This window comes from Calliopsis andreniformis, chromosome 8 (assembly GCF_051401765.1).
Source record: "Calliopsis andreniformis isolate RMS-2024a chromosome 8, iyCalAndr_principal, whole genome shotgun sequence".
NCBI classification, from domain to species: Eukaryota; Metazoa; Arthropoda; class Insecta; order Hymenoptera; family Andrenidae; genus Calliopsis; species Calliopsis andreniformis.
In genome coordinates, this window is record NC_135069.1 from 10,794,135 (window position 1) to 10,811,888 (window position 17,754).

Genomic DNA, 17,754 nt, shown 5'->3' on the forward strand with positions numbered 1-17,754 from the left:
AATCACGCAGATGATTACAGTGCTAAATAAGATAAGGCCTGAAAAATTAAGATTCTATGACGTCAACATTTTATCGTGAAGAAATCAGGCTTAAATTGGATGAGTTACACCGTGAAATGGATTTAATAGTTTTAAAAAACAGCGTGATCCAAGAGAAAAAAACACGCTATCCATAAACACAATTAATCATTTCTTAAAACGTTCATGCGCCTACCATGTGTGCGTACTTCATTTTACGCAAGAGTGTAGCGATAAACATTAGCTTAATCATTATGATACGTTCACGACGGACCATACGGTACCACAAATAACAATTTTCTATTATATTATATGGCGAATGGAAATTCTTAAATTGTTACATTTATCAAATATGTAGCCATTGGGTCATATTTTTAATGTTTCTACATTTCCAGTTGCAGACATTTTATTTACTTTAATATCGAGAACGTCTTCAGTCACAAATTTTGTTTTAAATTTTGTTTATCTTAATATCGATTACATCCCTAATCGCAAATTTAGTTCTAAATTTTAAAAAAATTCAGTTTTTTCATTTGGAACGTAAAATGTAAGTTTCTGGGAAATGTTTAATATTTGATGGTTTTCCTTGCGATTAAAGGCGCGCCTTAAATTCGTAATTTCGAGGAAGGAGTGTACTGGATTGGTTATTTTGTCGAAGGAGTGCCTTGAATCTACTTTAATCGAGGCCACGGTCGCGAAATCATGGACACAGTCGGCACGTAACATGTTTGAGGCTCGATGTATGCCCGCCATTGAAAATCAGTCTTAGCCATCGTGGAAATTACTGTTTCAATGGGACCGTAATTATAGAAGTAACTGTTCTTGCTTTGGTTTAATGAATATACTTGAACAATTTCTTCAAAATTTTCTAAGCTTCTATCGAAAATAATATTGCCATACTACTAGTCATTTTTAGCAAGGTCTTTCAGAATAGATGACTTTCTGAGAATAGCATAAGTGTAGGTCGATGTTATGCTATGCTTGTTAAAAATGTTTTCAATGACCTAAGATTCCTCCGATGAAATAACAGAATTGTATTTCCGGCCTCAGAGTTTTAAATCACTTGTGATGTGTTGCAAATTCAGAGGAAGCCTAAATTAATACAGTTTTGTATGCGATCGATGATTAATCCTCGCATACCATAACTTCCTGGGTAATTTTTGGAGCAGCGACATATTCTGGGAAATTAAACCTTCTGTTTTCATTTCGTTGAAACGTGGCTTGAAATGGTTGCATTAGTTGCCAGTAACAAATGACTCCTTATTTATCATTCGTCCTACATGAGCTGACTTGTATGTAATCTTGAAACTAATGATTTAAATTGGCTTAAAGAAAGAAAATTGTTCTTGCTTACTGTTATCGAATATGAAAGTAGAAATTGAACGATCGAGTATTAATAACGCAATACAGTACATTTCAATTGCTCTCAATGTTTCTTGACAATTGCAATAGACAGTGACGCAATTTTGACTGTGTTCTAATTCTTTTGAAATAATGATCAATCGTAACACTTGACTTGCAGCTGTACAACGCATAAAACTGCAGTACTGAAATGTGAAAGCGTAACGTTTGGTGTTAAAGTGGCAAAAAAGTGCTTATATAAAATCAATTGATTGCAGAACAATTTAATTCAGACATTTTCTAAATTTTTTGCGGACGACTGCTTAATTTAACGATTATGAAAAAGAAGATTATATACAATGTTACATTAAGATTTTATAATATGTAGTAATAACTGCAATAATTGCTGTAATAACACGGCAATTACTATTCACAGTTAATTATATAGACGTCCATATGGCATGAATTAACAACATCTAAGTTATTCTTACAATGAGTGTACATTTAAGAAGATATCGATATGTTTACTATTGTTTACATATATTTAGAAATATGTTCCAATCAATTTTAGCGATAATTCTAATAATATTTTCGTAATTAATCACCGCTGAAGTTAGCGCCAGAATCTATGCAAAAATAGCCCTAACTCCAAATTGCGTAGAGTACTACGCACTCAGATTCCGCGGAATTCCATACTAAAAAGGAATCTGAAGTCACTTTCTGTGTATTCTAGGATAATAATAATCAACTGTTCTGCAGTTTCAAATAATAACACGAGTCAATTCTGTTTATTCTAGCATTAGTTATGCTCATTCACAGTGTTTTCGGCTTAGAATTCCTAAATCTATTGGAAACAAAATCTATTGTTGCTGTACTATTTATATAATTTATAACAAATTGCATAGAATTAACAGAAAAATAACTCTTTCCCAAAATATTTATTCATGAAATGCAACATATGGTACTTTACAAATTTTTGGAGCTATGAAAAATCAAACAAATCTTATTTATTTTTCAAAATTCACTAAGTGGAATATATTTTTATTATATTTTTGCAAATTGGAGATTAAATACAATATTCTTATTGCCTGATTCAATCTACGTAAATTTATTATTGATCTGTTTCTATTAGTGATTTACAAAATCAAATTTTAAAGGCGTATATATGCGTTTAAGAAATATTATATTAATAAAGCTAAAAAGAAGGGGCTCATTCTAAGAATTATATTTTTTAAAAATACTTACTATTTATCGTTTTATCAATTCAAAGGATTCTTTATTAAAAAAGAGTACAAGCTTATTGTACACAAGAATCTTATTTATTGATTTGAATTATTAAAGTTATCTAAGTTAAAAGAAATTAATATCAATAAATGAAGTAAAAGAAACAATCTCAATTTTAAGGAGAGCTTAGTGATTACATCTATTTTGGCACACACACAAAGTATTTAATACACAACATAACATTTTTTATAAATATTGAATAAACAAAGAAAATAGTATTACGAAGAGTGATTTTTTTGTTAAAAAATAAGGTGCAGTATATCTGAAAATAGCACTTAATAAAATCAAATAATTTACCCAATACAGAGCTTTAAATTATATCTGATATTTTGTCTTTTTTCTCTACAACGTTTTCAAGGAATGTTTTGTGAACTTACAATCAAAAGTGTATTTATTTCATTAAAATTAATTTCTTTGGAGATAATTATCTGAACAAAATCTAATTATTCGCTTATTTCATTTCAATAATAATTATTCATTATACGTAATAAAATATTCTATCAATTTATTACTATCCATTCGAATAACTATTTCAGAATTATCTAAATAACGCTATGAATAAAGATAAGCATTATTCAAATCGTTCTGAATAAATATTCATCTATTCAAATAAATTCTATTCAGTCGAACATTCCATTTGAACAAAAATCATTCTCAGTCCCATTCGTCTAAAAACTCACCCCCTCGCAAAAAGTTCGCTCATTCTTCCAAGTCCACTGAAATTTCATTCATTTCTGGCTTCCCATAAGCCAATAAACGAAACTCGAACCGTCATCGGAGAGGAAATTCCGAAAACGGCTTCAGTTCCAAACATCGCAGCGTCAAACGCGGCATTACGCATCTATCGATCCGCGGAATTCTGTAGCATGAGTTTACGTACTCGCTCCGACTGAAAACTACGCTTTATCGATCCTTTTACGGTGGCTGAACGATATATTCCTGCAATTAGACGACGACTTGAAATCGTACGTAATAACCGGTCCACAAATCACACCCCTACCCCGCGGGTGGTGGGTGGTTTTTTACTCATCGAACACAGTACCCTAAGCCGAGCAGGCGCCGTGACGCAGCCGGCGAAGGCGCGCGCCCACGAAGCCGCCGAAGACGCGCTCCGTCGTCCACTTCATAGCCTCGTCTTTCCTCTTCAACCAGCTCAGTGTGTTGCGACTGCTCGCGAAGGCTCGTCGTGTTCGTCGCTCCTTCGATACAGTTTCGCGCGGTGGATCTCGGCTTTCCTCCTTTCGGGGTCTCATCTCGCGGTTGATCGAGCTGAGTCCTTCCATCGCGACCATCCTCGCGTCAAAGACCTTAGGAGTTTAAGCCAGTTCGTTTTCCTCGTGTTTGAACTGTGAACCGATGTTGGCTAAGACTGCTTGCTCGATTGAAGGAATAGAGCTGTCTGATTGGTGTTGTTGAGACAGTTGTAATCGTGATTTTCGGAGCGTCCTGTTTTAACAGTTGAACGCTAGGGTACACGTTGTCAAAATGGTCATGATCGACATGGTGGATGTGATCGAGGACGAGGACCGGTACGTATCGAAACTGATTTCTTTTTTTGCGTTTGGAGGGATTTCTCACAGCGACGCTTCGTGGATTAAGGAACTGTTTACTGTCGCTCGAGCTGAGTTTTCAGTATTACGTAAATGCTCCAAGACTGTGAAGGCACGATTTTCGTTGCGAGATTGAACACGTACTTTGGGGCTCTCTTGATCTCGAGGATAGACTTTTGATGGAAGATTAAGGGGATTAGAAGTTTAGAAGGGTTGCAGATAATCCGAATCTAGGCTAGGTTCGAGCATGGAGTTTGGGATCTTCGATCGTTTCCTGATAGACATCAACATTGTTTTTGGTACAACGCCCAGTCTTGTTTTTCATTTCTCGCTTCGGTAATACTGATTTGGTCATGGTCCAAGAAATAGATTTTGAAGGAGATTCTTTATTGAAATGGGAAGAAATATTTTGTGTTGATTGACATATTTTGCATCTGGGGATTGTAGGCGTAGGCTTTTAAGCGTTTCGATTGGGGATTATTAAGACTGTACTCAATTAGAGCTAAACGAGTCATTGATGGATTATTTACTGAAGTGATTTAATCGTTTAACGAAATTTGAAGACTTAAAATGTATTGTTTACTGCATTGATTTGTTGACATCATAGGTTTCTATCGTAATGATATTTTTTACTGTTATCTCTGCTTCTAAAGTATTAGTAGCTGAATAATTCCATATATTATCTATCACTTGAACGATTTAATTATAGAACTTGCATGTATATAACTCATTCTTCAAATGTATAACGAAATTAGAAATTTCTTATATTAGCTGCTATAAATAGTCCCATAGATACAGATTTACGTTTTTCAAAATCTTCAACCTTGAACTATATCATCTTTGAGAAAACAAACATGAATTTTGTGTTTACATGATACTTAACATTCTATGAATACGTAGCAAGGATTATTTATTTTTAAATTCTTCATTTTTTCAAGTTCACTGAATTTTTATAATCTGTTTCACGAAGCGTATTTTATGCTTGATATATTATGTTTAATGAACCTTAATTTTGCTGGACAAGCATTTACGCAAGTACACGTGAACAAATAATGTAATATATGTATAAACAATTAATTTCACGTTATAAAGACCTAGCATAACAGTTAGAGAAATACTATTATTTTTGAGCGGTGATTTAATACATAATTTCGTATGATTTATTCCAACGTATTAGTCGATAAAAAGCGTATAGATTAGTCTTTAAAAACCTGCTGATTCAGTGTCCTATGTACATGGTAACTTCACCTGCTAACAACGTGATCTTCTTTGTTGAATGTAAGATCATTATGGCGCCTCTGTCTATTAGTATCATTTGAAAGGTATTAAAGAAAGTTACATCGTAGGACTCTAATCGTAATGCTAACAGTATTTACTTCATGTACAATCAGTTCCTACAATACGACGAAGCCTCGTCGCTTTCCCAATTCTTGAAACTAGACAACGTGGTTGAAATACTGTCTCTAAACCAAACAACTACTTTATTGTGAGAATTTTAGATTTTTTTAGAATTTTTAAATTTTATCAGAACTCAGCATTTCTTATTTTCGAAGGTGGAAGGGAGGTACTTCAGAAAACATTTTTTGCTATTAGTCAAATTTTTTTACTAGCTGTATTTTTCCACAATGTGAATTTAATCATTGGTTTTTTAGTATTTTTGGATTCAAAAGAACTCAATATGTGGCAGATGGGGGTGTCAAAATTTGATCGATAGTAATATTTTCCTCTCTGTGATATTATAAATATACTGCGGGTCTTTATGCATTTATGGGAAATTTCAATATGCAAAAACATACAGAGTTCGTATAATGCACAAAATTCTATAAAATATCGAAAGTTAAATACACTTTATAGAATTTAGAGGAAAAAACAAATCTCTAATTAGATTGCACTTCTCAAATCCTATTTATGGAAATAGAAAATTGAATAAATATTCGCAGTTTAATTACTAGAATTGGGAATGTAAAAATACGCGAAATCAGTTTTGACTTTTATTTTGCCATATAAAGTGACGAACAGAGAAAATAAAATCAAATAAGCGGGAATAAAAATCGACAAGAAACGATCGTCATTGTCCACGTGACGAAACGTCAGTTGTGAAAGATGGTTCAAATGCAATACTCTATCTTATTCTATCTCCTTATGTGTTTACACTCTGCTCTTTTAACGTAATTGCCACATCTGCGCAGGATAGAAGAAAAGTGGGATCTGTTTTTCTGAAATGATTTGCAGAAAGACAGAGTTTTACGCTTTATTTGTTCCTCGTGGATGGCAACTTGCCGTGAAAAAAATTCTGCATTGTTTCTTGCGGCTATTCAGTTATTCTCATTCACTTACATTTCCTCTGTTTTTTGGCATTTACGAGATTGAAAGCATGTCGCAAATGAATCGAACTCAAAAACGTGTTTGTGTTTTGCTAGGAGTGTTGCACAAGTGTGACGCTCACTTTTTGCTAAATCTTTGTTTATAATATATTGAAAATCAAAATTGCTTTGTGTATATTATTTTCTTGATACATTTGAATATTTGAATGATTAATAATTTAGTAATTTAACAATTTTAATATTTGATAATTTGAAAATATCCAAAACACTGAATCTTTAAAAGAAGTAAGATGCTCAGAGTAATTTGCATTCTCAATATCTTGCAAAACATTGGCTATATGTCCTCAAAGAGAGTATTGATAGTTTTAGCTTAACGAGTTCTGTAAACTGCTAAAGACTCATTAAATGTAAGCCGCTACATTTGAGAAGCTTTATTTCTCAGCGGCCTATAGGCGTCTTCTATTAGTTCGAAGCAACCTACTTTCAGTAAATGTTATACTTTTTCTTACTAATGGTGCCAAAATAGCTTGAAAAATATGCTGAAATAAGTACAGCTCGAATATTCCAGCTAAGCTGAAAAGGGGAAGTTTCAATCTGGAGGAATGAGACCAACTACAAGTTCTAGGTGCTGATGAAAATAACCAAAATATATTATAAGGATATTTCTTCGAGAATTTTTACGAGAAATGTATTTAAACATTACCTTTTAAATTATGTCTTCAAAGACATTGAATAATTAGTGAATTACTAGCAAGTGAAAACCAACCAATTAGTGTCGAGTATCAGAGATTCATAAATAAAATGTTTAAAACCTTATTTAAGGTTGATTTTCTTTTTTAATCAATTTTTGATCTTCTCTTTTTATATGGAAACATAAATAAATGATAAAGGACAATTTTAGAACTAGATTTTTCACGTTTTTTAGTCTACAGTTTTTTGTTACACATTGGAGCCTATGATTTGAGTCTGAGCCCGTTCACAAAGCTTTCATTTGCATCACTATCTTCCTTTGTAGGCATTCGAATATTCAAGCAAGTTGATTACTCGAGTGAGCTTGAAAGACTTCAAACCTTTTGAATAATGTAAGCAGTGTTTGAATGTTTGAATAGCTTGCTTGCATTTAAGCTACTCAAATCGAAACTTTGAACTATTTGGAAGACAGTGAACTACTTATACTTATAAATTAACGTCTCAGACTATTTGAGTAATTTAAGGGTTTAATATATTGATATAAGGAATCACTAGATAAAAGTTTATTCTAAGAATTATTATATGCTTGAATAATGTCCACTTTAGAATATCTATCTAAAGGATTTTAATTCGATAAAATAAAATTTTTGTGACTCGGTTTGAACGAAATATTTATAATTGTGATTATCGTCTATAATTTTAAATAACATTTACTATGATTTATCAGTAACTTTAAAAAAAATACTACTTATTCGTTTGAATTCAGGTATTCCAGGATTTTTTTCAAGCTTTCTTAAATAATAAATGTATCTGATTATATCTACGTATTAGTTGCACAATTGAATACTTATTCTGCACGGTTCAGTTAAACCAGTTCTTTTTGGGTTAAATTTCTAATACATATTTTCCATATGGGTCATTCCACGCGAAATCGGGCACGTTTCGGAGCAAGTTCTTGTAATTTGCTCAAATTTGAATATGTTGTAGTATTTAACGATATTTAAACGTACCCTAAAGGATTTTTCAAAATTTTGAAAATTGTCGATTTTACAGCTGTTTGAAGTTAAGTGCTACCTTTTTTTTAAAAAATTATAGCTATTGAACTAGTAAGCGGATGGAGATGAGCTTTACGGTGCTTATAGAGAAAACATTGAAGTTTGTAAAAGAAATTATTTCATTTAAAAAAACTTGTTTTTTAATCATCTTTTCTGCAATTATTTTAAACAAATGCAGGTTTTTAAGATGATGCGCGATTTTGAAAATCTGAAAAAAAAGGAGAATATAGTTTGATCCTTCCCCTTGATGGACAAACTTTCAAAAAGATGGACATTTTAAAATTGGCCCTGTGAAAATTGCCGAAAGTTGACGCTGCGTCGAGTCGCACTGCTGTGGCGGGCATGTCGTCGCTAGCAGCCTATTCGACTCCAGCGGACGAACGTGCGTTATTATTTGCGATCAAGGCGGCAAATATTGGTAACTCACTCTTTGTCAATGATTCTTATTGACAAGTTCACATTCATTTTTGCCATGTGAAGTTGCAAAAAAGTGCCATTCTGCATTAATACCAAAATCTTCGAAATGAAAGCTAGGATTTAAGAGATTATATTTATGTTTTCAAGAATAAGACGAAGATTGAGTTACCAATATTTATTGATTGCATTAAACCTTGCAAATGCTCGGAGATAATGTAGAGTAATGTTGGGTGAAGTCGACTTGATTCTAAATAATAACGCACGTTCGTCCGCTGGAGTCGAGTAGGCTGCTAGCGACGACATGCCCGCCACAGCAGTGCGACTCGACGCAGCGTCAACTTTCGGCAATTTTCACAGGGCCAATTTTAAAATGTCCATCTTTTTGAAAGTTTGTCCATCAAGGGGAAGGATCAAACTATATTCTCCTTTTTTTTCAGATTTTCAAAATCGCGCATCATCTTAAAAACCTGCATTTGTTTAAAATAATTGCAGAAAAGATGATTAAAAAACAAGTTTTTTTAAATGAAATAATTTCTTTTACAAACTTCAATGTTTTCTCTATAAGCACCGTAAAGCTCATCTCCATCCGCTTACTAGTTCAATAGCTATAATTTTTTAAAAAAAAGGTAGCACTTAACTTCAAACAGCTGTAAAATCGACAATTTTCAAAATTTTGAAAAATCCTTTAGGGTACGTTTAAATATCGTTAAATACTACAACATATTCAAATTTGAGCAAATTACAAGAACTTGCTCCGAAACGTGCCCGATTTCGCGTGGAATGACCCATATTTTAACTACTTGGACAGCTTTTATTGCTCTACACAAAAGTCTGCAGTTCATGTTCAAACAATTATACGTAAATAGTTGAGTTTTTTTTTAGAAATAGTAGCTTACTTACTAATTTTCAAAATGAGATTTAGAATTTTTGGCCATACATATATGTAATTGCAACATTACTCCAAATTTCTGTTGGAATTGATAACCCATTCACAATTAAAAAAAGCTTCAATGTTAAAATAAATTTCAGTGTCACTTTGAGAGAGACATGTCATGCATTTATGAAAATTTGTAAGTTCTGCCTCTTTATTTCTTTCATCACAATATTGTCGCGAAGAGGATGACAGCAGTCAAAGCAAGTAATAATTAAAAAAATAATGACAACTTGGAGATGTATAGTACCAATTAAAAGTTTACGTGTACAGTCAGCACGGTTGATTATATCTATGAAACTACAATTATTGTAGGTATTAGTAAACCCATCGATTGGCGACAAGAACGAATCAGATAGCTCCAGTCTTCCTATTAAACATTTTTGCTAGCATACGACTAAAATTGCATCACCATAGTTAAATAAATTGACTGCACTTAAATTTATTTATAATTTGCACTATGCAGAATAATAGAAACAGAAATGCTAAGAATAGCGCTTTCGTAACTACAAGTTTCCTGAATTCACTTGTCTGAAAACAATTTTTACATGATTTTGCAAAAGAATGTCAAAGATATTTTACTGGTACAACTAATGTTTATTATTTAAGAAATTTATTTAATACATACATAATACACACAGGATTCTTAAGAAACTTTTAAGAATCTAAATAACACTCGAGGAACCTCTTATCCATACAAGATATGTTATAATTGAAATTCCAAACTACCGGATACATGGAGACAAGAGTAAATATTTAATTTTTGAATTTGTGACTACGAGTCTTTATACTTTGTTTCCTTGGTATTGCATCAGCTGGATAAAATAATTCCTCGTTCAGATTAGTCCTCTTACTTTACCAGTGTACTTGTTATTTAATTTGATGTAAACTTCTTCCCTTGAACGATGAAAATTCGTATAGTGTACGATTCAAAGCTGAAACAAATCGTGTTATGTGAAAAATAATTATTAATCTTCATTGACGCCATTTTGGATATCTATTGCTTTCAATTATTTAAAATCAAGCTATATGAGACAAGATTTAAATGCAATACAATACTTAACTATTCTGAAGGATACATAACCACACAACAGAATTTTGTTTTCAAGAGTTGAAAATGTTTGAACTCTGCAACTCTTTGAGTGCTCATTTTCTGACACTTTAATTACTCCTGTCGGTTATAAATAACATGAAAACATTTTGTTTCTTTTGCATTTACTTGTGTACATTACTCGTACAACGTAAGCCAACAGTATATATTATATATTAAAAAGTAAAAATGGCAAAAAACAGTGATCAAAAAGCAGAAATGGATACTGATTAAAGTGACTGTACTGAAAGTTGCATGCTGCTGTCTTCATTTTCAAGTCAATCAAACGTAAGCAAAATTTACGAATATTATCAGAGAACGAACACAGTACGTGACGGTAGAATTTACGACTAGTATTCATTAGTCGCAACATGCATTGGGACATGTTGAATGGTAATCGTGATAATAGCACGAGGTTGGTAATTGGTTCACGGTGCTCAGAAAAATAAGTTTACGATATCGATAGAAGCATGATTGAAAAATAAATGAGCTCGCGTGCGGTTAACGAGTGCGTATCATTTCTTGTGTGGCCGCTGTGGCCTTGGACGAATTCTCTGGGAGGGAAAAGTTAAAAATGCGACGGAAAATCGATATCGGGGTGGAAGAGGACTTTGTTTTAGCGAGAAAGTTTGCTTCTTTAATGATTAACCACAGTCAACCGTATTATTAATGAATTAACAATTCTCGAATCTCTAAGCAGCCTTTTATGGTGTGCCTATGAAGTATTTAGAAATTTAGGTAGCCATATTTACACGAAATGGGTATCAAACAGAAATTGAAAGTTGGACTGTCGCCTTGTAATCATATCGAAATTTATATTGAAATTTGCATGTTTGTACAAAATCGCACGTTTGTTGCAGTGACGCAACGTGATAGTATCAATGTTTGGAACACGGTTTGTGTAAATATGTTATTGAGGGAGTTCTGAAAAAGATGACTGTTATCTGTAATTTTGTTTTTGTAATAAATCGTAACTTAATTTTATGACTAAAATTTTAACTATAGGTAACATTATTGGAACAATTTAATCGGTTCATATAATTTGAAGGAACTTGTTCTTAAATAACTTTTTAAATTAATGAGAACGCAAAATGATAATTAATATGAGCATTTAAAAATTATTTAAAACTCGATACACTTATTTAAAATTTTCACTATGCGAAATGCAGCTTCACATTTTTTTCTTGAGTTAAAGATACGCAAGAAAGTCGTATCAGAATACAATATTTACTTGTTATGAACTCGTAAATCAGTGCAAGCTTATAAAAAATAAAAAGAATCTTTCTATACAATTTTTCTTGATTTTATGTTACGATTAATATATTAATTCATAATGCAATATTTACTTGAAATATGTGTGAATAGTAAAAGTTTTACAACAATGAGACAAAATTGAATATAATTTAAGTATTCTGTACTGCTTTATAATATGAAACTTCGCTTTCAAGATACAAGCTATTAAAAGTTTAACTTTCTATTGATGTTGCATAAATCATATTGTTAGCCTACCAAGACACAGGAATATAAACATTTCTACATTTTCTCATATTATACCCTTCACTTGATTTCAAATACATATTTTCATTGTGCTCTTTTATTTCACATAATTTCATGTACAGTACAATAAAAATAGGTAGAGTGTTCATTAAGTGCATTTATTATAAGTTAGCAATGAATAAAATTCCAAAATACCAGTTATATCAAATTTAGTAATCCAACATTAAATGGTTACTGAAAAATATAATTTTTTTATTACAATAATGTGAATACTGTCGACGTTTCATTTGATTCCCTAACGAAGTTAGTGCAATGCTAACGAAATCTTGGGAAAATTCACGCCCTATGTACTCACAAAAGCCTCAATAGTGAGAGTGAACATTAGTATACATATATATATTTATTGTGTGGCAATTATAGTTAATTTCTTATTTTCTAGTTGAAGTTTGAAATTTTTTGGTTAATAAAACTTTGGCAGCGAATTGCTCATGATCATTGTTGTTTATACAATCCACTAATCACTCTATTGGAAATTAATCTAATAGGCGAAGTTCTTGATTAAGTGATCATTTCCTGTCCCTATTAACTCAGCTAAGAAGTTGAGAATAAGGTCAACCAGTAAGGAAATGAAACATGAGCATATTTAGATTGCTTCTTTCGTTATTTATACGTGTTATATTTGCATTATATATAAATTTTTAATTGTGAAAATATGGAAAGATCAAAAAACTCTCTCAAACACGAAATAATTTATTTTCCCTCGTCAATTATACACATATGAATCAGTTCAATAGTTCTTTGAAAACATACGCATGAATGACCATGGAATTCACAAAATTAATTCATGAAATTTTTAATTTTCAAGAAATGGAAAGATCAAAGAACTCACTCAAACAAAAAGCAAAAAAGTTCGTTATTTTCTTCGTTAATTGCACACACATAAATCAGTTTAACAGTTCTTCAATACTTCATCAAAAATTTTAAGAAATTATTCTAAAGCTAGCTAAAGACATTTCAGTATAACAGCATTTATCAGATCATCATTAGTCAGTTATTCCTGATCCATACGTTAATGTTTGCCTATTTTCTGCTGCTTCGTCAGTTTCCTTTTTTCGTTTCACCTTCATCAGGATCTTTCTTCTATCGTGCCCAGTATTTCTTGCTATTTTTTTATATAACATAAAGTTTTCATTCTTATCACTTAGGTAACTATTTCCTGAAAAGACGTTCAATTCCTGCAAGAAATGCAGGCAAGATATGTAACCATTTATAAACGTCGTTTCTGTGTATACAGCTATTTTAAGATACTGTATATCAGTGAACAGATGTTCTCAAATAACCTCTCAGAATTTTTTCATTTAAATTCACGATGAGGTTCTACATTTAGCTATTGCGTGTCTTCATTTCCGGTTTTAGTAACAGTTTCATATATAGAGACAGATTTTTATGGTCTGATGAACATTTATAGTTCTAGGTTGTAAAATGTGTGAGATCTTATTAGGTAGTCAATGTCGTTGAGAATTATATTTTTTCTCGAATCTCGAAATTTCTGTAACTGACAAGAGAACATAACGACCCCCAGCCTTTGCAGGGTTCAGCAGGGTTACAGAGTGGCCAGGGATATTCGACACATATTTTGTTTCTTATACGTATCAATTTTCGAGATATTCCAAAAATGTGTTTCAAAGCGTCAGTTTTGGGAGCTTCAACATGAACAACAACCGATAAAAAGGAATATGTGTCGAATAGTTTTGGTCGTTTCACAAATTTGTTAAACGTCAGCTCATGTCGAAACATTTGGAATTTTCAGAGATATTTTTTAAGGTGGTTAGTTCGCTGTGGATTTCAATAGAATTTTGAATGAATTTTCACCTATCTACATACATACATGTGTACCATATTTTTTGAAAATCATTCTAGTAGTGTATAAATGCACGTGCACCTCTCAAAAAAGGAAAGACAAAGTTTCAGACTTATAAAAGATTAAAAACGTGTTATAATGATGGTTTAAAATTAGCAATGTATACAGCAGTGAATTCAAAATAAATCCAACAGTGTTGAATAGATTTGCATAATTTTGTTCTCATGGTATGATCTTAAGAGATGAATTAAAAATAGACGGTTCTTCAGATTGAAAATGATATCGCAAGTAGATTAATGGAATAGAACCTAAGTAAAATAATTATTTTGAAATTAACGCAGAAAAGCTAACAATGAATGCTATATCGCAATTTATTTCATACTCATAATAGCAAAAACAGACGAAATTTAAAACTAGAGCAACATAGAAAATCATTTTTAGAAAGTTTTCAAAATGAATAAACTAAGAGAAGTTTCAACAGCAGTGTTAGTTGTAAAAATAGTTAAAAATTTGTTTAATTCAAAGTGAACTATAGGTAAAGAGGAAAAATCTAATTAGTTGTCTAATAAGAAGAATAATTCTGACTCCATTATTAGGAAGCAATTATTAAATAGAACATGTTTGTATAAAGTAAATAAAGTATTAAATTAAATGGAACTATAGAAATTTCGCATATATTTTTACTAAAATATCATATTTCTGAATAATTGCTCAACTATAGAAAGGTATGCACTTTAGAGTTATTCAGTTGTCTTTATAATCAATGTAATGTTACATCTGTAATTGAAACATGTTTAGTTTTTAAAAAATATTTGATATTACGAAAAAATATTACGTGGACCTATGGAAATTTCGCTGACTGTATAATCATTGAGAACATATGTAAATTTGTAATTCTATAAATACATCTATTCCTCCTCCCGATAAAATTCTTCAATTACTGTGTAAATTTTGTTAAATGTATAAAGTTACCATTTCGCAGTATCATATTTCCAAAAAATAAATTCGATTCAATTTCAACATTAAAGGAAGCTAAATCGAATATAGTGCTCCCTAACCGTAAATCTATCGATCAAGATTGCCCATACAGTCAGAAAAGTCTACCCTAACATGCCAATCGTCTGTCTTATTGAAATTTTACAGCTTCGGAAAGTAGTCATAAAAATTTGAGACGTGAGTTTTCCTATCGACGATCTACGATCAAGGATAAAAATAGTATTTTCCATCCCAGCGTAAACAGCTCTGAATCGAAGTTAGTAAAAACATTCAATTGGATTTTATCCTAGGGTTCTCCTTTAGATTGAATGGTGCTGATTTTTATCTCGACTGTTTCAAATGTACATTTTTAAGGATTTCTTTGTGCGCATAAAATGATAATTATTGCATATGTGAAAATATAGCGTTATCCTCCTTTTTTTGAGAACTGCAAAGTTTTCATGTCCTCTACTCTTCAGTCTTTAAATTTTAATTTTTAAGACACTATATGACCACTACAAATCTTGATTTTTTTCAGAAAAATAATTTATGTATTTAATCATTTGAACATAATTTAAAATACATTTGACATTTTGCATGTTTCAGATACGAGAGGCTCCTAAGAAGGGCGAAGACTGAGGATCTGTCTGAAGTTTCAGGAATTGGTTGCCTCTATCAAAGTGGCGTCGATCGTCAGGGTCGACCAGTTGTTGTCTTCGTAGGCAAATGGTTCCCTGCTACCAAAATCAATTTAGATAAGGTAAGATTAACATTTCAATTACACCAGTGATTTCATTCATACATACTTGATATTCGTTACCAAATACTTTGATATAATCCAAAGTAATTCCATTATTTACTTTACTAAAATTACGTAATAGATCTGCAGTACAATAGAATGATCTCTTAGCGAAAATTGAACGTTCTTTTTTGCATTTTTCATCAGACTGGAAAAATTCTGTGAAAAAAGTTACATTCTAAATAGTTTATGTATCATTTTTCGATTCAAGAAAATCTGTAATTATTATTAAACAGTGTGCTCAATTCTTTGAAGTTTCTACAGAGAGAAATTAACATTTTGTACGTAATCTAATACCTATTAGAGTATTGGAAGTATCTCGTCATTTAATTTTTGCACGAACCAATTTTTTTACCTCACTTGACTAGTACATACATTTGTGAGCGAAATGTCCAAGAGATCTATGTAAACCAAAAATATAGCGCATTTCAAAACACATAAATGTAATTTTAGGATTGAACTGGAGGTATAAAAATAACAAAGTACGTTTAGTATAAACATTTATTCTATTTCAACTTGCTTTCAGAATATAAATAGTATAACTAAGTCTGCTTACAAGTTATTTATTATCATCACTTTAAACTTCAAATATGAACTCGCTCACTACTTGTCATTTTTTTCGCCTGTTTTACCACGCGTTTGTCAGTTTGCCAAGATGGTCATTTTAAGAATTTCCTTCAAGGACGAAATTCTATGGAAATAGTCACGTTATATAGATACTTTGTAACATCAGTATCACTGAAACAAGGTGACACGAGACATGTTTGTACGAACTTCCTTATGATTTATACACTTGGGATACATTTCTGTAGCTGTTTTGTTATATTTCGGAGCAGTCTGTATACAAAATATGATTGCGTTTAAAAGAGTGTGTAATTGCATAGAAAATGTGCACTTGAAGAGAAGATACGATCGTACGAAATCAGATCATGTTCTACTGTTTAACTTTTTCCTTTTATTTACAACCCAAAACGAGTCCATTTCTTTCAGTCCTGTGACTCACTCTGCATGTTAAAAAGATTACCTGTGCAACTTCTTTAGGAATCATCTGCTATCTTCACCATCCATACCCTAAGAAATGCAGCGATATTGATGTGACATTAATCATTCATGATATGCAAATGAGTCAATATTTATCTTACAAATAAGAAACAAAACTGAAAAGAGGAAATATTTCACAAGTCATATATGTATAAACTGCTACATATTCATTTTCAGTTGAAAATCTTTTGACACACATTTAATTGAATCATAACTATTCTAATGATCCAAAATTGAGTAGAGTAAAGGTACCTAATATAGCCTAGCAAAAATGAAATCAGTGTCATCTTAGAGGAAATTGATATTTTTGCATCTAATTTGTCTCAAAGCAAAGAAAATTTATTCATATTTCATACAGAATAGGCCAGAACTACAGAAATCTACAGATTTCTCGATGGAGTTTAAAAAACGTAAGATATATGAAAATTGGAGATCTAAAAAAGGTGTACTAATCAGCTACCTAAAGAATATGGACTAATTCATATCTGTATAAATTTGTAAAGTCATTTTTACATTTACCTTTATTATTTACTATGTGAATGTTTTTTGACGAATTTTTTATTGGAATTACGTTTAAAAAATAGTTTTATTATAAAAATATAAAAATAGGTACATTTTTAAAATACTTTATTCTTTAGATATTCGAATTTACATATTAGACAAACAAAATCTATTTTACAAGTTCTGAAAATTTCATGCCCGCTTCTGTACTAAATACTAAATTGAAATGGAGACAATAGAGGTAGATCATATTAGTAACACCTATACTCACAATACAAAAACGCTATTTTCATTAAGAAAAATGTTTAAATTGATCAAATTGCTCAAGCATATTGTTAATTAGATACTTCTGGTGGATATTCATGCATACACATAAGCTT

General features: G+C 31.4%; 1 protein-coding gene across 2 annotated transcripts in view; it reads left to right on the plus strand.

The window, feature by feature from the left end:
- Gdap2 (ganglioside induced differentiation associated protein 2) overlaps positions 1-17,754 on the plus strand; it is a 100,694-nt gene that overhangs the window by 57,155 nt on the left and 25,785 nt on the right. For both annotated transcript variants that reach the window (XM_076382904.1, XM_076382905.1), the window contains exon 8: positions 15,640-15,793. In XM_076382904.1, coding sequence (XP_076239019.1) covers positions 15,640-15,793 — 154 coding nt within the window. The remainder of the gene's footprint in view (positions 1-15,639; positions 15,794-17,754) is intronic.